This window comes from Chinchilla lanigera, unplaced genomic scaffold (assembly GCF_000276665.1).
Source record: "Chinchilla lanigera isolate Chin_1 unplaced genomic scaffold, ChiLan1.0 scaffold00037, whole genome shotgun sequence".
NCBI lineage: Eukaryota > Metazoa > Chordata > Mammalia > Rodentia > Chinchillidae > Chinchilla > Chinchilla lanigera.
The window spans coordinates 16,510,093-16,533,643 of record NW_004955438.1 but is presented as its reverse complement, the minus strand read 5'-3'; the positions used below and the strand labels follow the sequence as shown (position 1 = coordinate 16,533,643).

Below are 23,551 nucleotides of genomic sequence, written 5' to 3'. Positions count from 1 at the left end.
CTCCTCCTTCTCCCCCTTTTTCCTTCTCCCTTTCTCTTCCTGCCCCCTCTCCTCTTCCTTTTCCTGCCCGCTTCTGAAGCCCAGACAGGGACTGAGTTCCACCCCACTTGGCCCCATTGTGTGACCCAGGCAAGTGATCTGGCTTTTCGGAGCCTTAGTTTCCTCAGCCATAAATAATAAAAGAGTCAGAAACTACTTAAAAGGTGAAAATTGGGAACTCCCTGAGACCTCTGGTACCACAGGGGCTGTGCTGCTCTGGAACAGCAGAAAGCCAGCAAAAAACAAGGTGCCAGGAAGCAGTTTAGTAAGGAGCAGGAGAGGAGGAATCGCTTCCGGTTCTTCTTCAGCAAGACAAGGCAGCTCCGAGGTGACTAGAAGAGCAAAGATCTCCAACACCTAAAATGACTAATGTTTGAAGAGATGAAAATGCTTGTTGCCCGGATTTGATTATTACATGTGGTTTGCATATTTTGATCCACCATAATGTACCCCACAAAGACGGGGAAATATGTACAAATATTATTTAAAAATAAGGCGAGGTGACAGCTTGTTCCCCTTAGAGGCGAGGACCATGTATCTGGGGGCTCCCACCACATATTAATGTGAACACGGGCACATCTGCCCACGAAAGGATGGCTGGAAAGGGAGGGACGTGGGGGGACAGCAGGCTTTCTCCTGGGTAAGAGAGTGGCGGGCTGGACGGGCCAGGAGGAATGCTGACTGGTCACTGCTTCCTCCTTCGTACTCTCTGAGATTTGACTGTGAGCGTGCACATCCCTTTGCAAACATGGAAATACAAAAAGCAAAATAAGCCACAATGGAAATAAGAAGGAGACAAAGTCCTCTGAGAGTTCCACCATCTGCCACCTGCCCTAAATTTCCCTCATGAGAGAAGAGGCCTGAAAACCAAGTTCAGGGAGTAATTCAGGCATTCATGCCCACACTCAGGAGCCAGCTCAGCAAAGATGCCAAGGGGGAAGGGCAGGACCCAGGCCACGGGCAAAGGTCAGGCACACGCCAGGTCACTAGTGTCCTTCAGGGCCTACATGAGAAAGGGTGCTCACTGAGCACGTACTGTGCTAGGCTCTGTGCCGGGCACCAAAACTGGAGACCCCAGAACAGGAGCCACACGCTCAGGCTTGGGTTCCAGGAAGGAATTCTTTTTCTGAAAAAAAGAAAGAAAAAAAAAAATAGTGCTTGATGAGCATCCTGGTCAAATGGAAGATTAATCACACTAGATAATTCAAGAAGAGGGGTAGTCTACAGCCTGAACATGCCTGATCTTTTTGCATCTGGTGTTGCAAGAAAGGGGAAGATATGTTTTAGAAAAAATTCTTGTAAATAATTGTAGAATCAATTAAAGTCAGAGTTTATGGCCTGCAATTTGGTTAGAGTGTGGCTATGAAGCTTAATGACTGTTTACAAAGGCTGCTCAGAAGAGAGGAGATAAGGAAATTGGAAAAATTCTGAAAGTAATTTTTTGAGGTAGTGGGGATTGAATAGAGACCCTTCACACTGAACTGTACCTCCAGGTTTTCAGTTCTTTCCTTCTTTCTTGCTTTCTTTCTTTCTTTCTAGGCAAAATCTCCCAAGGCAATAAGTTGCCCGGCCTGGGCTTGATCCTCCTTCCTTAGCCTTGGAATCAAAATTTTCATGGTATTTCAACAAAAACTGAAAGTAGGACAGGAAAGAGAGGAGAACTATGAGAATGTGCTGAGGGTTTTATCTTACCTGGAAGAACAATTTCTCTACTCTTAATGCTAATAGACAGATACAGTTCTGATACCTTTCAAAAATGTAGAAGAGTAGAAATGGGACCCCCTGAGGGATCTGGTTTACAGAAATTGACTAATTTATGAAGTTAAGCCCTAAAGAAAACCTCAGGGCATAGAGGTTAATATCAATAAAGAGCCCCACACTGAGAACTCTCACAGGCTACCTAACTTGACTTCACCACAGAAATTAACTGCAAATGTAAAAACCAAACATCATAAATGTCTTGAAAATTTTAGAAAATATCCTTCTCAAAATTCTTCCATCGAAAAGTTTGTCAAAAGCACAATTGCAGCTGTTTGGGAAACGCTTGCCTAGAATACTACTTATCAAGCTTAGAGGATGCAGCCAGAACCATATTAAGAGGATAATTCATACCTTCAGTTTTCAAATTATTGGGCTGAGGATATAGCTCAGCGGTATAAGTGCCTGCCTGGCAAGTGCAAGGTCCTGAGTTTGATTCCCGGTACCAAAAAAACAATCCAGTTTTCAAATTATTAAACAACTCAGCCTCTGTCTGCTGCCACCCCTCACAAACACACACACACACTCTGCTCCTCTGCCATCTGCTTATCCTCACAACCAGTTTGTAAACCTCTGTGATATCTGATTTGTCTCTGTGGGTATGTCTTAAGCTCTCTAACTCTCTGGTAGGTTTCAAATTCAAGGTCCGGGTAGAGCAGGTTATAAGAATTATAAAGAAATGGATTAAATGCCTAATTCCGAAAAGCTAAGTGCTGAATAATGACCCCTCTCCCCAAATAGAAAAAAATGATAATAATAAGACAAAAACAAAATAACTAATTAGGAAGAAGAAAACCATTCATATCAGTAAGCCATCTTAGGAGAACCCAAGCCAACTCTTTCAAGAGAGAACAACAGAAGAGAAATGTAAGGAAGTGCTCTGTGCTACCCAGAGAATTCAAGCAGGCAGACGGTGGTGGGTGGGCCGTCAGGTGAGTGTGAGGAGCACCCTGCACCGCCCCACCCCACAAGCGGATGGCATGTAGGAGGTCAGATCTGCCTCCCAGGGGTCCACACGCACCAGCCCTCAGGAAGCTCTCCTTTCACCCGGCCCCCAGGGTTTGCCAAAGCTCCTGGATCTCAGACGGAAGGTGCCTCACCCCCAGAAGTGCTCTGAGGGCCCACAGCCTCTACCTCTCTGTGGCCGGCCCTAGCATTGCTCCATCTTGGCCCCAACTCTGAATTGCTGGGCATCAAGCCAAGCCCACAACCCAGGCTCGTGGATGTGCCAGTACTTCTACTTCTTTTTCTTTCCCCCCGCTGTTGTCTGGCATTGTTGTTCAACAGCCCAGAATTAGGCTCGGTCAGCCTTTCAGAGTAACCCAGCACAGGTCACTGGCCTCTCTGAGGCTCTTCTTTCTCACCTGGGGCAGACGATAATGGCCACTGTCATGGTGATAGATGGCACTGCGTGGAAAAGTGCCTGCGCCACTCCCCAGACAGGGAAGCTGGTTTACTCCTTCCGCCTTCCACCGCTTCCTAAGAGCCTGCTCCGGACGCCCCAGCCCAGAGACTTCCACCCACACGAGAGCCAGGCAGGGGCCCAAGACACTTTAACACAGCGCTGTGCATCTGTAACTCCAGGTCCCATCCCAGAGGACCCCGGGGCTGTCACATCAGTGTTTTGTTCCTAAGTCTCCAGAATCAGGAACTAAATGGCAGGATTTCCACCCTTTCCTTTCTTGAGCCTATCTGCTGCCACCCCGACACACACACACACACACACACACACACACACACACACCCCATGCTTCTCTGCCATCTGCTTATCCCCACAACCAGCTTGTAACACCTCTGTGATGTCTGATTTGTCGCTATGGGTAGGTCTTAAGCTCTCTCTCTCTCACTCTCTGGCAGGTTTCAAATTTAAGGTCCACACCCAGGTAGAGCAGGTTATGCCTGCATGGAGCAAGGACCATGCTGTAGGGTCAAAAGGGTCAGGGAGGCTGCCCAGTACTGGTGCAAGTATATATAAGCCCCACCCTGGCCCCCAGGGCACCGCTGCACCCCAAAGCGATCACGAGCATTCCTCCTGATAAACCTGCCAAGTAGGTGTGATGTCCCCACTTGGCTGTTGAGGAAATAGTCCCTAGAGGTGAAGCAGAGGCTGCGTGGCCTTCTGAGCCTGGGTGGCTCTGCCCACTTCATCTTGTCTGCTCAGACAGGTGGAGTATAGGGTAAAAACTCCAGGGGTTGTGCAGGGTAGGCAGAAACCAGCCTGCTGCTGGGGAAAGAGAAAGAGGGAGGGAGAAGAAGAGGGAGAGAGGGAGGAGCGGGAAGGGGAAAAGGAATGGAGGGGAGGAAGGTGACGGAACAAAGAGGGAGCTGGGGGAGCCTGAGCCCCAGCCTGGGCTGTTCTCCACAGTGGGAAGTAACCCAGAAGCCCCAGCAGGTCCTAGTCCCTCCCTCCTACCCCCACCCCCAGATCTTCCCAGCAATGCACATGTGTGTCAGTGGGAGGGTAAATACCAGCCTGGGGACTTTTTTGCAAGTGGCCTCAGGAATTTCTTTCGTGAGTCCCTGTGGTGTCTGGAAGTGCAGGAAAAGCAGAGGGAACCTTCATGCCTGAGCAGCAAAAGGGGCTGATGCTGATTTGGCCCTCAGTGTCAGTGATCCTGCCAGGTCCTGGTTACAGCCTTTGTGAGCTGATGCTCCTGACGCTACGAGGAGAAGAGCTAGGCTCAGGGAGGGCCACTCAGGTAAAGTCACGCCCTTAGTCAGTGCCAGGGCTGGGATCTATCTGAAAGCCAGCTAGTGTGACTCCACCATCCAGGGCTTATTTTCTGTTATTCAGAAGGTTTGCCTCACAGGGTAAATAGGGGTGACCTAAGAGGAGTATGAGAGGAAACCCCACAATCTGGTTTGGGTTCCAGCTTCCAAGTCCTCACCTGTGAGATGCAGCCCTGCATCCCACACAGAATAAAAGAAAGGATGAGATGAGGGTTCCTTAAATACATTCTGAGGGCATTTTTGAACTACAAAGAGAAAAAGGAAATACTATACACATCAGATTGACCAGAGCCTTGGAGACAGGTTTTGGAGGCAGCCAACATAAAAGCAAGAAAAATTAGGCTTTTCTGCAGCAGCAAATATGGGAGACCCCAAAAGAAGAAAATCTGTGGACTGGAGATAAACAGGTTGTGATGCTGTGTTAGTCCATTTTTCTTTCCTGTAACAAGATACTTGAGGCAGGCCAATTTTATAAAGGAAAGAGGTTGTTTAGCTTACAGTTCTGGGTGCTGAGAGTTCAAACAGCGTGGCGCAGGCCCTTGCAGGCCACTCCCCTTATCTCTATCACCACGTAGTGGTTGGTAATGGTGCCACTGCATGTGCAAGGGAGAGATCACATCACTAAGCAGGAAGGCAGAGGCAGTGGTCTTGCAATCTCTTCTATGGGTGTGTGTCAATGACCTAAAGACCTCCCACTAAGCCCCGCCTCCTAGGTGTTCCACACCACCTTTCAGTATTGTTGCCCTGAGGATCAAGCCTCCAACACAGGGAAGAGGACACACTGCAAACCACACCTGACAATCTTGAACAATCCTGTTGAGCAATGGCATCAGAGGGCTCAGAAAAATGCCATTTCTTGCCACCACTGTGGAAAAATTACGCAAAGACTTACTCAATTGAAAGAGACATGAATCAGAGTAGAGAACAGGCTGTGGAAGGATTAGCTCTTCCCTTTTCCTTTGTCTCGCTGGGAACCAAATCACGGAATTGGGTGGAACTATGGGACCACCAGTGGGCTTCACAGCCAGCTGAGAGCAATTACATCTTCCCCACACTCCCTGCTACTGATGCCATACCTGCTTGATTTCCCTGGTGATGACAAGCCCATCTGCTTAGGAGTAGTGGCAAAGCACAAAAAGATTCATTCAAGGGCAAACTGCGAAAACTTAAACATTTTATTTTAAGCGAAAACATGAGAACACATTTATTTACCAGTTTTCATGTAAGCAAAGGCTTTCCCTGAGCATGAATTGGCTGTTCATCTTTCTTACAGAAATAAACCATGATTCATTTCTTCTTTTTGTAAAACAAGAAAACACATGGTTTACTTAAATATTTTTGTTAGAAAAGTAGAAGATGTTTTCCAGAGGAAACATGGAAACCACTACAAAGACTACAGAAAACCCCAGAACAGCCCATGATCCCATGCCCCAAAACAACTGCAACAAGTAAGGATTTGTTGTGGTGCCTTCCAGATTTTTGAGCCATGTTGTATACAGAATTTAATGCTTGGGTTTTTAAAACTTGCCATGACATCAGCAGTCTCCCACTTGGGTGAACTCGTAGAAACACTGCTTTCCTTGCCAGCTTACCAGGCATTGCGTGGGTAGAGCATTGGACATTTAGCCAGTCCCCTGATCCTGAATATTTAGGTTGCTCCTGTCCCTGTTTTCAATGATGAAGAATGTCTCTGGCCCTGAAGCATTTGCTGTCCTTCTGATTATTTTCCAAAATACCATGCAAAAAGGTAGAGGTGTTTCTTTCAGGTCCCTGATTCGCTTTGTCAAAGTGTCCCCATATTGAACTTTCCAGAGGCAGGACTGGAAACAAAGTCAGTCCGATCCCTTTTCAGAGAGGACAACGAAGCCTGTCTGCCTGACTCCTTCGGTCTGCGGCCGGGCATTAGATGCTTACAAACCACATCATTTTTACATTTTCTGGGCTCTGGAGGTTCCCACGGGAGGGGAAACAGGCAGGCAAAGCTGAGTGTGTGGAGACAAGGACGCTGGCATTTTATGGGACACGTACTCCTATTAATGTAACCCCTAATATCGATGAGCAACTCCCAATAACCAACCCCATTTACCGATAAGAAAAGTGGGGCTGAGATTGCTCAGTGATCTGCCAGGAAGCAGAGACACAGATCTTCTCCCCTTCTTTCCCTGCACAGCTTTGGAGCAGGATGGGACGGAGAGCTTCCTCAGCCGGGTGTGCCCTCTTCCTGGCACTGGCTGGCCGGGCAGGGCTTCTGGAGGATTTTGATTCTGGCTCCAAAAATATGAAGTTCAAAGAAAGTATGCAAGCTCGTGCATGTTAGAAAGCTCTGCCATCTCAGCTCAGAAAGCAGAAACTTTCCACTTAGTCGGCACCAGGGGTGTGGGGGAGGTTGCCAGTCCCCTCTCAGGGTCAAGCCACGGCTCTGCTGGCTCTGTGGGGTGGCGGATACTTGTATTTGAGACAGAGATGACACACTCTGTCTCCCCACCTCCCACAGGAATGCAGCCAGGGGCGGTGGAATAAGTACAGACTTCATGTGGTCCCAGGCCAGACCCAGAACCCCACGGCTGGGCGTCCTTCTGGAAACCAGCACCCTTTCTGTGTTGCAGAAAACAGATCAAATGCAAGGAAAACGGCACTGAGAAGGTGTAGGAGACAGTTTATCGCGTGGGTGGGCTTCTGACTGGGATCTGTCCGAAGGAGCCAGAGCCCTGCCTGGGTTTCTGGGCTTTTAAAAGGAAAGTGTGCAGGCGGGTACTTAGGCAGATTTGGTGCATATGACTGGAGGGCTGGGTGACATCCTGGGTTGTTCAGGGGATTTACATATCTCAAGTTTCTTTACAAGGCCATTGATTAAACAGGCATGAGTTACACAAAGGAAGAAGTGTCCTGTTATATTTCAAGTTACAGTGCCGGGTCATCAGGTACAAAAGAGGCAAGGCCAGAAGTTTACATAAAGGGAGAAGTGTTCTGTTATCAGGCCTGCTGGACATGTCCACTTGGTCTTGGCAGTCATTCAGGACAGGCTTCTTAAAAATTTTAATTTCCCCCTTCACCTGCACCTCATTTTCACCCTGGAAATTGGCTGGTGCCACACTCTGTTAACCCCTTCTAAGGAAAACTCTGGCCCACACATCTCCTGATCTCCGATACCTTCATCCTACAAAAGAAATGCCTTTAGTCAGAAAAACTGAGGGATAAAAGAAGCTGCAACACTGGATTGGGCAGCCATAAGTAGCATTATAATTTAAGGAATATTGACTCAAATACGCTAGAAATATTGCCCAGAGTTTTGTTGCATACCTTTAGTGGCAGGGAACTCACTACTGCCAAGAGCCACTCAATGTAACAAGCACTCAGATAGCACCTATGCTTTGCTAACTGAGGATTCAGAGAAGCAAATCCTGTTCTGTGCTCCCGGGATGATAATGTGACAGTCAGAGGAGGGGTGGAGAAGAGGAAAAGCCAGAGGAGCTTACAAAGCACCCTGTATAATCACTGATGGAGAAGCTGAGGCCAGAGAAAAGCCACCTGCTCAAAGGCACACATAAAGCTCGGAGTCGGGGGCTGGGGTCAAGTGTAAGCGCTAGCCTAGCGTGCACAACGCCTCGGGTTTGATCCCTGGCATCACACATACGAAAAGCCCAGTTGATCTAGGAATAGTGGTGCGAGGAGAGCAAGCCTAGTGACCGCTGACTCCCTGCTGCCCTGGGCTGGGCATAGAAGTGCGCTAGCTCACCTCACTCTCAGGACAGCAGACGGTGTGCAGTCTCACGATCCCCAGCTCGCTGCTGAGGAAGCTGGGATCAGGAAGAGGCAGGGGTGGGGTCAAAGCCGGGTCCTCTCACACCCCCGCCCTCCTATAACCTCAGCCCAGGCAGGCATCAGGCAGGCTGGCCTCTTTCCTGGGAGAGGAGGTGCCTGGGGTCCGGGAGGTGTTCGTGAGCCCCCTTGGACTCCAGTCTCTGTGCTCCAAGCCAGATCTGCTTCAGACACTTAACTGAAACCGTGTGGGTTCTTCCTTGGTTCTTTTTGTCTCTCCGGTGGTTTTGTGTGCATGGTCGTCTGGGTCCCACTTTTGAGTCTGGAACTTGGGGCAAGTCACTTCTGTACTGAGCTTCCCCTCCATACTCTGTAAAATGGGTACTAGGGGTCCCTGGCTGGACAGCAGTGCACCTGTGTCACACACTGTAAAGTGCCGCGCCCATCGCAGGGCAGTGGGGTCAGCCTGGGGGCTCGTACACAGCTTCAGACAGGTCACCTGGTAGTGAAGTTTTGACTAGGAGTCTCTAAACAGTGAGATTCTTCCAACTCAAAACTTCCATAGCTCTGGCATGTGTGGTACACATGACCGTTTACAAAGTGCTTTGCCTTTGGCCCCCCGAGCACTGATCTTACCTCATCCTTGCCCAATTAAGGCCTGAGCATTGTCAGAGCCTGTTTTATCATCTGTTGAAAGAGGACAGCGCTCAGTCCTGTGCATCTTCCAGGACAAGGGCAGCAGCACGTGTGCGAGCCCGGGGCACCTCCAGCCAGGTCCCAGCCGGCTCTGCAGAGGCCTGGTTTCCTCCTTATTAAGCAGGGGCATCGACACTGTCTCAGGTTGCTGTGAGGATTCAATGAGTTAGTGTCCGTTGTGAGCTTAGAACAGCGTGGGCACGTGACACACGACAGATGCACTTGCTGTCAATATCGTCATCATCGTACATTGTCCTTTTGACAAATATTGCCCAAGTCTGGGCCAGGCCAGTTCTAGGAGGTAAGGACAGAGTGGAAGGGAAGCTGGAGGCCTTTGGGGCCATCCCAGCACAACCAGGCTGGCAGGGAGAGAGACAGGGAAGTGAGCAGTTGAGATGAAGTGTGCTGGGGCTGTAATCGGGGCTTTGGGGCTGAGACACCATGCAGCATCCAGGAGGGCCAACCAGATGAGGTGACGTTACACCGTGCACTGGAGCTGACAGATGAATAGGAGTTGGAAAGACTGCTCACCTGCGTGGAGTGAGGTGAGTACAGAGGCAGGGATGTGAGTCTGTGAACACAGTGTGCCAGGCCTGATGGGCCTAGAGCCATATTTCACTTTAGATTTGATATCAGCCACGGCAAAGGCATTCACACTGTGGAAATCAGAAAATGCTACAAATTCAGGCTTTTCCCTAGGGAGCTCGTCGTTAACCATTTACCAGCACACCACACCTCCAATTCCTCTCTCCAAAGAAGCCGATCCCAAAAGTCCCTGAGGGGCAAAGGACAGAGAGCAGGAGCCCTAGGACCCGGGGCATCTCCAGCAGGTTCCCATCCCACCTTCAGCCCAGCTGATCCCACAGATCAGGGGAAACAGAAGCATTTCCTGACAAAGGTTTCTTTCAGGAGTCTTCACACTCCAGGGCCTGACCGTGGGCCTCCAAGGAGCAGGAGGTGACATCTGTCCCTTGGACAGCTCAGGCCAAGCCAGGGGACAGGGCTCAGGCGCAGCTTACCTTCTCACTCTGGCTACAAGGAGGAAGTGGGAGAGAGCTGGCAGAACCATGCTGGGGAGCAGCAACGTGGGAACTGGCAAGGCCGTTCCATCTCCTTTGGAGATGCTGCCTTTGCCCCCAGCCTGGGGGTCACCAGGGCCCCACTCAGCCAGCGCAGGGCTGCCATGCACGCCCCCAGCAAGAAGGTGCTCTGGCCACCTCTGCATGTCCAGGTGGAGAGGCCGGTGTGGATCTTTATACGGCAGTGGTAGAGGGCCAGCTGGTGTGTGGCCATCACCCCCAGGGAGGTGCCCCATGTCCCCACATTGGGGTGTCCCACCCACCACCTGGACAGCCCTGTCGGCAGGTGCTGGCTCTGCCGACCACTGTACTCACAGTAAACAAAGGTGGTGCAGCAGATGCTGGGGTTCCCCAAGAGGCTGTCACTTGCCCAGGTCATCAACTAGTAGAGGCAAAGTCAAGATCTGCCCCACATCTCTCTGATCCTGAGGCCAACACCCAAGCTCAGGGCTCAGCCTTTCCTGGCTTTCTGTCTGTGTCCAGTTGTGTGAGATGCTGGGCCCACCACTGCCCTGCAGGTCCACTCTCAGAAACATGCCCCCTCCCACTGCTTTCAAGAAAAGGACTAACACTGGCAGAACACAGCATCTGGAATTCTGCAGGGAGAACCCCTCCATTCCAAGGGGCTCCACCTCCTACAGCAGAGCTGGGCAGAGGACGGAGGTCACATGGCTGGGGGAGCCTTCAACTTGGGCAGGCCTGATGGGGCAGAGCCAGGACCAGACCCTCAGAGGCTGCAGGGAGCTGGGCAGGGAGGCAGGGTGCAGGCCCTTGCATGCCACGCCTGTGAAGAGGAGCTGGCTCAGACTGACTCCTGCTGCCCCTCCCCAGGAGAGCCTTTGGGAGCCAATAGGTAGGAGATAAGTCTTGGAAAACCTAGTGGGCTGATCCACTTGCCTCTGGTTGCATGCTTCTCAGGATCAGGAGCCCACTGCTTACCCATCTTTAGGGTGAGGTTCTACAAAGATCTCTAGAACCTTCTGTTTCAACCCCTCATCCTTCTGATGAAGAACCAAAAGCCTAGAGATGTGCCCAAAGGCACCCTTGGACACCAGGACTCTGGCCCAAGGCAATGTTCCTTTCACCTCTTTACTGTAGAGTCCCAGACCGGGAAGGGCTCTTGTTGGCTGAGAGGGCAAGGAAGGCTTCTCAGAGGAGTGACATTTGAAAGGATCCTTGAAGGATGGCACTAAAGTTGCTTGATGTCCTGATTCTTTTTGTCTTTCCCATGAAGTCATCACGGTACCTTACACTGAGCATGACAAATACCCCAGGAAGGGAAGTTTGTTGGAATGAATGGGTGGACAGATGAATGAATATGAATGGATGGATAAATGAATGAGGCAAGGGCACTTCCAGAAAGTGCAAGGGCAAAGATCCTTCCAGGGCTGAGAGCATGTTATGGGAGGCTTTAGATCCCAGATACTATGGTGCACAGAAAGGGACAAGACTCTACCTCCTCTGCCTGCCCCCAACTCAGTGTGCTCTGCAGCTCCTCTTGCTCACCTGTTCAGCTGGGCCCAAACTGCTTCATGACCCCAAGGATTCCTGTTTTCCTGAGGTTGGATGAGATTCTCTGCTTACCGTCATCCTCTCTCTTGCTTGTAAAGAGGACTGGGTGGGACACATTTATTGGTGGTAGAAGCTCGTGGCCATCAGCCCTCTACTGCTACCACAGCAGGGCCAGGGCCACTTACTGGGCCATCAGGGACCTTTGGGGGTTGGAAGTACAGAGAAACAGCCTTCCTGGACACACCTACCCCTGCTCTTCTTCCCAGCCTGTGCTGCCCCTTGGTGGAACACAGCCTTCCACCTCTTCTCATATGGTGCTGGGTTTTGCTCTCTGGCAGGAATTTCTATTTCCTCTTGTTATAAAGGACTTAACTGCTCACAACAGGAAGCTGGGATATTCAGAGACATGGGAAGCAGGGATCTTTAGTCACGCAAGTGCATCTGCTCTCACTGACCTGAATCAGACCCCTGATCTAGCAAGAGACAGGCAAAGCATGGGCTCCTGTCCCAGGCTGGCACTTCCTTTCCTCTCTGGGCCTCAGTTTCCCCCTCTGTGAAAGAAAAAGAAGGAGCCGGTGGGACATTTCTTTTGTCAGCACCAAAGCTCTTTCTTGCAATAAAATTGTTTACAGAAACCTGATACAGAGAGGAAGGAAACTGACCAGTGTGGAGCAGTTCAAATCAAAGCGGTTCTCAGCACTTTGTAATCATGAGCCTCCTGGCAACCTCACAAAGTGGAGGCAACTATTGCCGCAGTCACCACAGGTGAGAAAACCTGAGGCCCCATGGAGGTGAGCTGCGTGTCCAAGGTTCACCATAGCTAGGAAGTGCTGGAGCTGGGATTCTGAGTGACGGTGGGTCTCAGTTATGAAGCCACAGCATCCCTGCAACACGCCAGTCTTCCAAACTCAAGACCCAAGCCAGCGGTGGCCAGCAAATTTGAGACTGATGGGCCTCCTGCCCCCTATGTTGGGGAACCCTTGTCATTACATCATCCTGGTGACCTGACACCCACGGGAGCCCAGGGAGAGGAAGAGCCATGCGACTCACTGGACTGATGCCCTGGGACTGCCAGCTTTGCTGTCCCGGCTGCTGGACCCACAAAGCCCTCCTACCCATGGCCACTTAAACCCAAATCTGAGCTGCCCATACAGAGCATGCGCAGAGCTTCCTTTCTGCAGAGACAAAAGCCACAGCATCCCCTCCAGAACAGCCAGCCCTTGGGCCCCCTCATCCTGTTCTTGGGATGCGCCCTGTACCAGGAGCCTCTCTGGGTGGGTCACCCTGCTGTTGCAAGGCAGCCGACTGTGGACTTCAGCCACGTCCACAAAACACTTGCACAGCAACCTGGGTTAGCGTTAGATCTTGTGCCAGGGAAGAGCAGCCTGGCCAGGTGGATGCACGGAAAGAGAACCAGCCAGGCAAGGGCACAGGGAGACACAGGGGAGGGCCATGGGCAGGGAAGGCTGGAGCTCAGGCAAAGGTGGGAAGCACCCCAGGGAGCACGAAGTGTGTCTGCGAGGCGGGAGCGCTGGGAGATCCATTACATGGAAACAGACTGGAGTAAAGGGATGGCTTCATAAATGACACTCACAAACACATGCATGTTTTTAAAGGTGTCATTGGGACATGCATGGAATGACATGGAACGTGCCCACAGTGTGTTGTATATAACCCCTGCCAAAAGACGGTGGGAAGTGGAATCTGGGAAGAGCTGTGTGGAAGGATCAAACTCTGGGAGGCTTTGATAATTACTTTTGAATGTTTCTGTACTGCAGTAATTTTTTAAAGGGAGATTTTGTTTGGAGGAGTAGGAGTGGTAGGATGTCAGATGACATTGCTTTTTGTTAAAACTCCAAAGTCCAAGGTGGGGAGAAGAAACAACACCTGCTGACCAGAATAATCTAACCACAGTGAACAAGGAAAAATAAAGATTAGAAAGGGGGTTTATAAAGGTATCTTTAATTGTAGTAAACTTTTAAAAATTTAGCTATTTGACATATATTTTGATCCACCTTACTAAGAAAAATGAGGTGAAATCGTACACTCCATGGAGGGGGACTCAGCCCAAGGTCTGTTTCCAGAGCGCGTCTGCTAGACTGAGCCAAGTGTTATTCAAGTCCCCGTCTAATGCTTTTGGGCTGTGCACCCCACGTCTGACCTCCATGTCCACTGTTTCTGCCTTAGCTAAGTCATCTGTATAATTATTTTTTAATATCAATTTATTTTTTAATTATAACTGCATGTCACCAAACTTACATGGAGAAATGATGATCATTTGTCATTTTAAAAGAAAGAACAGTAAAAATATCAACAATTTGTAAAAGTCTGGCTAGATGTGGGGGACCAGTTGCAGTACTGAGGCTGTTCTCCTTGTGAGCAGGGATTGTCTTTGTGCATTTCTGTAGCTATAACAGCACACAGAGACCGGGGATGTATAAGGAAAGAGATTTATTTGGGCTTGCATTACCGGAGGCTTGCAGTACCGGAGGCTGGAAATCCAAAGTTATGGGGTCCTTCTGAGAGTAGAGCCTGCCATGACCTCAATATTTTGTATCTGTGCTTGGTGCCCAGCATGACATGAGCAGTCTGAAATGTGTGCAGTGTTCAGGGCTCTGCAGGGTCCACCGCCCTCCCCAGTGGAGGGTGCTGTGTGTCACTCTCCCCACCTGCCGTCTAACCATCTCTCTCTCCACTTTTGTCAGCACCAGAAAAGCCTCACTGGCATCCCACCCTGAGTCCAGATGCCTTTGAGCTGGAAGAGGCTAATGCTCCTGTCTCTGCATGAAGATCCTGCGCCCACTGCAGCCTCCCTTGGGTGAGTCAAAGGGAGCCGTGGCTTACTCCATAGATTGCTGGGCCATCAGACCATAGCGAGACGTGGAGAAGCAGAGAGTGTTGAGCCCAAAGATAAAAACTCTAAAATGTTCCAGCCCCTCCGGGTGGGTTGTCCTGTGGGACTGGGGAGGGACATTGCCTGTTCATGGGCCAGCTGAAATTAAGGAAAGGGTTCAACCTTGGAGTCAGTGCCCAAAGATCAGACACACGTGCAAGTTGCGGCAGAGCCAGGGTGTCTCCCGCGTGGGGCTGACAGTGAGTGGAACCAGAGCCCATTAAAGATGGAACAGGACTGGAGACTGATCCAGATGTTGGCAGAGGAAAGGGAAGCCAGACAAGAAGGAGCAGAGTCAGGAGGACACAGGGGAAGGCCCAGCATAGGCTCTTTGTCCTCCAGCGGGTGCAGCCAGGCACATGGCCATCTCAACCAGGGCTGTGGGGCACTGGCCCCATAGCTCCTAACTTGCGACTCACTAGGCAGCCATCTGGCGAGTCTGTGGCTTCTCAGAGCCAGCTCTGAGACAGGCTGTCGGCCCACTGGCTGAGAAATTACCAAGTAGCATGTGGTGTGGTACTTCTGTCCCTACTGAGCGGGCCCAGGGGAGACCCTGACTCCACCAGCCAAATGCTGAGGAAATGGGCTTTGTGTATGTACAGCCTGTGGGCCAAGGGTGGGACTAGGAGACTGTCTGGAGGGATCCCCTGCAAAGAACCCTGGAGAGAGGCTCGCCGGCTTCCGTGGGTTGGGAATGCAAGTGGAGGCAGCTGGTGTCTGCATCTCTTGTCTCGGCCTGTAGTAGTTGATTGATTATGTCAACTTGAGAAGTTTAGAAGCATAACTAAACTTGGCTCAGCAATTGGCCGCTAGGGTGTAGAGGAACCACCCTAGGGTGCAGAGAATCCACCCTAGGGTGTAGAGGAGCCACCCCAGGGTGGATCATCACCTAGATAATATAAAAGGGAAATGAAGAAGGACAGAGGTACTTCCATTCCTTTTGGAGGAGCTCCAGTCTTCCCCTTCAGCTTGGACTTGGTCTCCTGGCTTCTAGTGCAGACTCTTCAGCTTCCACTTTGGATCCTTCAGCCTTCCGTTGCAGACTCATTGGCCTCCTGGTACGGACTTGCATGGAACTCTGCAGCGAACTCCAGACCCTGGACTGATTCCTTCGGTCTTCAGTGTGCAGACAGCCTCTGCACGCTTCCTCATACAACTCTCTGGCTGACCGTCATAAGCCAATCTTGTCATTTCTTAGAATTTGCATATCCTGTGTTATATCTGTTTCTCCGGTAAAACCCTGACTGATACACAGCCTCAGCTGGAAGAGGCAAAGCAGATGGCTTCTCTGCGACCGTAGGCTCCACGTCCAAGGTCACAAGTTGATTCCTGTCCTCATGGCTCCTTGCAGATCTTTCAAACATGGTGGCTGGCTTTCTCAGAGGGACCAAAGAGGCCAAGGAGGAAGCTGCATCACGCTTTATGCTGCAGCCTTGGAAGTTACACACCATCACTGCCACCACTGGTTAGAAGCAAGTCACTACGTCCAGCCCACACTTAGCAGAAGAATTAGGTTCCTCCTCTGGAAGAGTGTCAAAGAATTGTTGGGCATACTCAAACCATCACTCCACCATCGCATCACACAGCATCTTTCTGTAGCATACTTCCTGTCCCCTCTTCCCTTCCCTAAAATCCCATGCAGCCCACTCTTGTTCTTTGTTCCAGCCTTGCTGCTTGCACCTCCCGCCTGCCCTCTCCAGCATCTAGTGCTGCCTGCCAGAACCTGCCAGTAGCAACCTCCCACTTCCGAGACTCATCCTTCCCTGCCTGCTCTGCCCTCTTCTTCTGCCCCTTGTCCAAATGTTCCTTGTCCTTCAAGACCCACCTCCAAGGTCATCTCTGACCTCATCTGCCTGCCCTACCCAGTTCTGTAACTGCCGCACCCTGGGCTTACCACACACTGAGATATACTGTGGAGCAGGGCAGTGACGTGGGATTCCTCTCCCTATCGTCTCCCCCGGCAGAGCTCCCAAAACCTCTCCAGACTTTGAGCAGCAAGTGAATCACAGGCCTCAGCCTGGAAGAGGGGCTTTTCCTGGGAAACTCCAGAGGCAATGGGCAGAACCACCAGCAATGGGTTGCTCAGCTTCTGGGCCAGAAATCTTCCCAGCCACGAGCCTCCCAGAGGAGCCTCTTTCCCTCTGCCACCCCTCACCCCAAACCCCGAGGGCACAGGGAACAGGCCAAGTGGGCCTCCCTCCGGGTGTGTGCTGTTGGCTTTTCCTTGTGTCTTCACAACTGCGCTTTGGTTTGAACCTTGCCACTGCCAGGGAAGGAGAGTCAAGGAGAATAATACACTACTGCAAAGAAAGCAAAACTCAGACTCAGAGAGGTCAAGAGATTTGCTCAAGACCACACAGCTGGAATGGAAACCCACATCTGCCAAGCACTGTGCCTCTTTGCTGCAGGTAGAGACCAGCGAGCAAAGCCTTCTAGAAAGTGGCCTAATCGCCTGTTCTGAGTCTCGCCTGAGAGGGAAGGAGGAGCAGTGCTTAATGACGAGATCACAGGTGCAGAAGCCAGAACCCGCCAACTGTGGTGCTAAAGTCTGACTTTGGTTGTTTTAATTTGCAGCAAAAGTAAATGAATCCTCATATTTATTGAACCAAATGCAGAGCTCGGGGCTTCCTGCACACTGCCTTGCATCTCCACCATCATTTTAAAAAGTAGATTTGTTGTTCTCATTTTTCTGGTTACTCCAGTGAGGTTCAGAGAACTTAACCCAGGTAATAAGCAAGGGAACCAGAACTTGAACCCAGGAAGGCCCTGTGGCTCCCAGGCCCCGCCTCCCTCTTCATCATGCATTCCAGCTGTGACTTCCAGGTGTAACAGCCTCTTTTCCACTTTCTTTCAGCACTGCAATGTTCAACATCACCTCGCAAGCATCTGCTTTGAACGGAACCTTTGCCCAGGACAGCAGCTGCCCTGACACCGAGTGGTGGAGCTGGCTCAACGCCATCCAGGCCCCCTTCTTGTGGGTCCTGTTCGTGCTGACCATGCTCGAGAACATCTTCGTCCTTAGTGTCTTCTGCCTGCACAAGAGCAGCTGCACAGTGGCAGAGATCTACCTGGGGAACTTGGCGTTGGCCGACCTCATCTTGGCCTGCGGGCTGCCCTTCTGGGCCATCACCATTGCCAACAACTTTGACTGGCTCTTTGGGGAGGTCCTGTGCCGAGTGGTGAACACCATGATCTACATGAACCTGTACAGCAGCATTTGCTTCCTGATGCTGGTGAGCATCGACCGCTACCTGGCCCTGGTGAAGACCATGTCCATGGGCCGAATGCGTGGGGTGCGCTGGGCCAAACTCTACAGCCTGGTGATCTGGGGCTGCACGCTGCTTCTGAGCACGCCCATGCTGGTGTTCCGGACCATGAGGGAGTACAACGACGAGGGCTACAACGTCACTGTATGCCTCATCAGCTACCCATCCCTTACCTGGGAGGTGCTCACCAATGTCCTCCTGAACCTGGTGGGCTTCCTGCTACCGCTCAGCATCATCACCTTCTGCACGGTACAGATCCTGCAGGTGCTGCGCAACAATGAGATGCAGAAGTTCAAGGAGATCCAGACGGAAAGGAGGGCCACCGTGCTGGTCCTGGCCGTGCTGCTGCTGTTCGTTGTGTGCTGGCTGCCCTTCCAAATCAGCACCTTCCTGGACACACTGAAGCGCCTTGGCATCCTCTCCAGCTGCTGGGACGAGCACATCATTGACATCATTACGCAGATCAGCTCCTACTTGGCCTATAGCAACAGCTGCCTCAACCCGCTGGTGTACGTGATTGTAGGAAAGCGCTTCCGGAAGAAGTCTCGGGAGGTGTACCACAGGGTGTGCGGGAGAGGGGGATGTGTGTCTGAACCCATCCAGATGGAGAACTCCATGGGAACACTGCGCACGTCCATCTCTATGGACCGGCAGATCCACAAACTGCAGGACTGGGCGAGGAGTAGTGGCGAGGGGGTGCCACCAGGGGTGCTGTGAATGTGCGTGAGGACTGGTGCACAGTTGCTCTTCAGCATGGGCCCAGCAAGGAGCAGAAGACATCCCACATGACCTTGGGCAATGAGTCGGTATCTGCGGGAAATCCCAGGCAGGCGACTCTCACCAGCCCCGTTGCATGAGCACGTCTGTGACAATGGGGTGAGGAGAGCCCAGTCGAGGGCTCCCTCAGTACAACAGTATTAGTCTTATTGCTGCCACTCCTGGGCCAGCCTGCTCCTTCCTAAAAGTGGAGGGGACCTGGGTTGGGGATGGGAATGACCGAGGATGTGGTATCCCTCCCTGCCCTGACATGACAGCTCAGATCTCCAGGAGACCTGCCACCCAACTTTGGTGCTGAGACCAAGGGCACGTGCAGCACCTGGTAGAATATTTGTCATGGTGTTCATTAACCCATGCAGCTCAGACTTTGGAGGGTGATTTCTCAGTTAAACTCTGAGGGGTCCCTGCTAAGAACTCAGAGGCAGGATTCCACGGTTCCTCTTCTCTGTGCAAAAAAGAACCCCACCGGTACTCACTGTGTACTTCCTGTGTACGCAGTGCCGGACACTGGGGAGAGATCACTCAGTCTCCATCTCGAAGGAGCTCAGAAATTCCGTGGGAAGAGGAGGCCTGTGGGCAGGCAGGCACCAGTAGGCTGTCTGTCCTACTGTGCTCAAGCTAGGCCCTGCTGCCAGTACAGAGCCCGGGTCCCCACTCAGCCAAAACTAGGTGTACAACACCCTCGCCTCTGCCTCAGCTTTCCCTCTGTAACATGAGGTTGTGGGGGGTTAAATGTGGTAATGGCATACAAGGACTTTGAGACGTGAAAGGTGCTATGTAATGTGAGGCATCCTTCTGCACACAGAATGGGAATAAATTAATTATCAGAAAAAGACACTGAGGTTCGGAAATGGCTCTGTGGTGAGACTCGGCATGGGTGCGGAAGACGGCACCATGAGCAGGCAGTCCATCCCACTCGGCCCTCTGCCTCTCCTCCCCATCACCCCACAAACATGAATGCACACACGCGCGCATACACGTTTCAGAGAGGCCCTCCCATGTCAGGCCTGTGATGAGACTGAGGCTGGGAGAGATTTCTGATGGGACCACTGCACTCGGACCTTGGCCTGATTTACCTGTTTCCTGTTTTCACCCGGTGACCCAGAGAGAAGCTTGAGTAGGAAACAGTGGAGGGAGGCCAAAGACAGCAGCCCACTGATACCCCAAAGCATTACTTCCAGGACTAACTTCCCTGCACAGCAGGCTGAGCCCCTCATTGGTAAGGGTGAGGCCTGTGTCCAGCTGGGCCGGCTGGGCCAGGACACGCATGACTCTGAGGAACCTCTGCGGACAAGGGATCCACAGGATGAATAGCCTGCAGGGAAAACGAGATGGGAGAGCAACTTCCCTAGCAGCTTCCTAGGGTATCTGTTTCCCAGTAGAGGCTGGGGAGAGTGGCTGGGTCAAGGCAAGAAGGCGTAGCAGCGTCGGTCAGAGGCAGAGGGGACAACCTGATTCTCCTTGGGAAATTAATTTATTTTTCTACTTATCTTAATAATCTGCCTCCTGCAGCCATCACAGTGCCAAGCCCCATGGGGAGATGGGAGAGAATGTGCGGCTCAGGCTCCAATATCAAGCCACATAGGGCCAAGGCAGCTCAGGATCAGTGAGCTCAGGAGAGACCAGAAATGATTATCCGGTAGCCAGCTCTGTCCTAGGAGGCTAGACCCAGGCCTGGGGTGGCAAAGAGCCCATACATCCAGACCAGTCTTACCCTGAATATGATCACAAAAAAGGTTCCCCCAAATTCCTCCCCCTCCCACCCACCCATTCCTCTGCCCCGGTAAACAGACAACATACACACTTGTGGCTGGAGAATGAAAATAAGTGACAGGAGAAGAGGGACCCATGTAGTGTGGAAACAAAGCCCCGATGGTGCACTCAGAGTGAAGGGGGCTGCGCTTGGCGTGGGCACCCTGTCATTGCAGAGGGTACGATGGTCAGAGTTCTGTGGCGGACCCCTCCTGGTCACTTTGGAGGCTGCCCATGGTCTGAGGGTTGGGGGCCCAGTGCTGTGTGATGATCTCTTGATCAAGAACTGTGTGTCCTTGAAAGACTGAAGAGCTGTGGCCTTGTGAGGAGGAAGCAGCCCTCGTACCAGGAGGCAAGGGGGAGCCACACCCACGCCTGTCTTTTCTGTACAGCGTCATGAATGGATGAGGAGTTCTGACATAGCTCTTTCCTTTGCCGTAATTGCTGAAATCCCTGTGTTATGTCTCAGGGACATTGCCTTGGCTACTGGAAGCCTCGTGGGGTGGGAGATTCATTTACTTGTTTGCTCTGAGGTCATGTAGGTCAGTGGTCTCCAAACTTTTGCAATTTTGGACCCTTATAAGTGGGGAAAAAAGACCCAATATGTACATTTAGGTACTCACGCATACATTCTAAAATATAGTCGGTAAAATTTCAGGAAAATGTTATACGTTTCTCCCATCCTACATGCCTCCATGGACTACTCATTTCTGAATCTCCATCAGGTAGATAGGAGTCCTCATGAGATTCTAGATTCACAGAGATGGCAGTGATTCAGTCACTCCTGCATACAATATGCATCTATTGAGCGCTTACTACTTGATCTTCCCTTCAAATTGGGAGAATACACTGCAATGTCCAGATGAAAAGCCACTGCCTGCCTAGTCTCAGGAATGGAGAACTTTCTGTCCCTTCCATTTTGAGACCATTTTATTAGTCATGATGCGTTTAACGAATCATTGAACTTGCATTCTGTGTGTCCATAAATGGCACTGCTGCTCCACACATCCACTCGCAGGTACCAGAAACCTGGGCCCGCTGTTCTGTGCAATGTCTTTGCCGCCCCTCCCCTCTAGTGGATCAGCACCTCCTTAGATTCTATCCCCCAGGGCTTCCTGGATCTGTCTGCTTCTTTCTAGATGCAGCTGTCATCAGCTCCTGATCCCTCTCCTATCAGCCATGACCATCTCCAAATCCTTGGTCTCCGTTATGGCTTGTATCTAGATGTCCCGTGTACTCATACACAGGTGGGGCTTTTGGGAGGTGGCTGGACCATGGCTGTGTGATACTGGATTCGTCCACTGATTGGTTTAACGCAGTTCGGGGAGTGGATAATGGAAAGGCCCACCTTGGGTGTGGGTGGCACCAACCAATAGGCATGAAAAGAGAATAAAAGAGAAAGAAACTCATCACTTCCTGCCTTCCCTGCCATGGGCTGTTTCTCCTTTACCATGCTGCCCTGCCTTGGAGCCAACTGACTATGGACTGAACCCTCTACACACTGTGAGCTAAAATAAACATTTCCTTCTTTAACTTGTGGGTGTTGGATATGTTGTCTCAGCGATGAAAAAGCAACTGAGGCAGTCTCCTCTGTGCATCTGTACGAACACAGATGCACCCACAGGAAGCCATGAACATCAGAAGATGAAGATCAGAGCCAGGCATGATGGCATTGGGAGCAGGAGAATGTGGTTCCCCTTCCAGGTCTGTCCTGGCCTTTATTTGCTTGTGGCCTCTACTCTCCCCTTCATCCTTTCAGAGCCTACCTTTCCTCATCTGTAAAATGCCATCTATGTCATAGTCATTAACAAAACGATTATAGCAAACGTTCAGCACAGTGCCTGGTATGCAGTAGGCACCGAACATGTGTTCACTGGGGTTATGGGGATAGGGATGAGGATGCCGGAATGAGGGCAATCCCGAAGGATGTGGGAATGAGACCAATCCCTGCCCCACTGCCTCAGGAGAACCCTGGGTTCTGGGCCTCATGGAACCAAGCTAAGAAACCCTAGGCCTTGTGGACAGTGGTTCAACAGATTATTTTCTGGTTATATGATGGTACCAAAACAGTGCATGTTCAGTAGAAGCCACATTTTGAATCTAGCTGCTTTTCCTATAGTGTGTGGTCCCATCCTCGCTTAGTGCTGAACACCAGGCAGCCCTGAGATCGTAAGAGGAAATGACTGACAGTGCTGTGTTCCTAAAGTGGTCGATGACCAGGGTTGATGCACCCAATATGCCCCTCTTGGCATTAAGTTCCACATCCGTGTATGGGCCCCCTTCCTCCCTGCCTCTACTTCTCTGTTCATTCTCCCCTCCCCAGCCCCACCAGAGCCAAATGCTGGGACAGATCCCAGGAGGCCTTGAGTTTTCACTCTGGCCTGAACCCTTCAGTGAGCATCCTGAGCCCAAGAGCCTGAAGCAACCTCTTGTCCAGGGGAGTGAGATGCGGGCATGATGCAGCATTTGTTCAAGACACAAGGAATTCTCAGTCCCTTGGGAGACCATGTGGCCAGAACCCAGAGCAGGGCTCTCGGCAGGCAGAGTGAGGTCCAGAGCCTCCTCCCACCCACAGCAGCTGGGAGCAGACGCTTCACAGCACACTCAGGCTCCTGAGTCAATCCTGGCCATCGGGGTGGGGCCTGAGGGCAGAGATGCACACCGGGTGCCCCTGACCCTGGGAGCCCATTCTCAGGATGATGGCACTGAGCTGTATGGAGCCAATTGAGTGCTATCTTCATGAGTCAGTGCCGTGCCCAGCCTCTGTTACCCAATCCCTGCCCCACTGCAAAGCCTCCCCCAGCCCTGACCCTTCCCTCCAGCCCTGGAGGATGGGTAGGGGAGGTGAGCAACAAAGGTCAGAGTTGGGCAATAGCCATGGCTGAAAGTTCAAAGTTTGTTTGTGGTTCTGCACTGAGACTGGGCTTTGCTAAAGGCCCCTCGGGATGTCTCCCACTGTGCCATGCACTGGATAGAGTGTGGTTGTGACCTCCACTTCCCAGGGTAGGAACTGAGGCCAGAGAAGGCAGGAACTTGCTAAGACATATAGTTCTTAAGGAGGGTGCTGAGAAGCTCTGCCTGCTATGGGGGACACACGTGTGATGGGGGACACAAACGCCACTGAGGAGCCCTTAACACAGCTGTTTCCAGGAAGTGCATCTCGGCTGAGACTTGGACTGCTTTTACCACAGCAAACAACTATGCTCCTTGTAGGCCTTGCGCATGCAGACAGCCCCAGCTTAAAATGATGCCACTTACAGGTTTTGGACTTTAAGTGCATTGCAAAAGCA

At 51.4% G+C, this 23,551-nt stretch overlaps 1 protein-coding gene across 2 annotated transcripts in view; it reads left to right on the top strand.

The window, feature by feature from the left end:
- Bdkrb2 (bradykinin receptor B2) overlaps nt 1-19,344 on the top strand; it is a 22,861-nt gene extending 3,517 nt beyond the window's left edge. Inside the window, exons 1-3 of one of the 2 annotated variants that reach the window (XM_005390375.2) lie at nt 4,142-9,527; nt 14,279-14,391; nt 17,321-19,344. In XM_005390375.2, coding sequence (XP_005390432.1) covers nt 14,318-14,391; nt 17,321-18,449 — 1,203 coding nt within the window. In that variant the 5' untranslated portion in view covers nt 4,142-9,527; nt 14,279-14,317 and the 3' untranslated portion in view covers nt 18,450-19,344. Of the gene's footprint in view, nt 1-4,141; nt 9,528-14,278; nt 14,392-17,320 lie in introns of those variants that run through there. The other variant, XM_005390374.1, reaches the window with a different exon arrangement.
- Nucleotides 19,345-23,551: the final 4,207 nt, after the last annotated feature.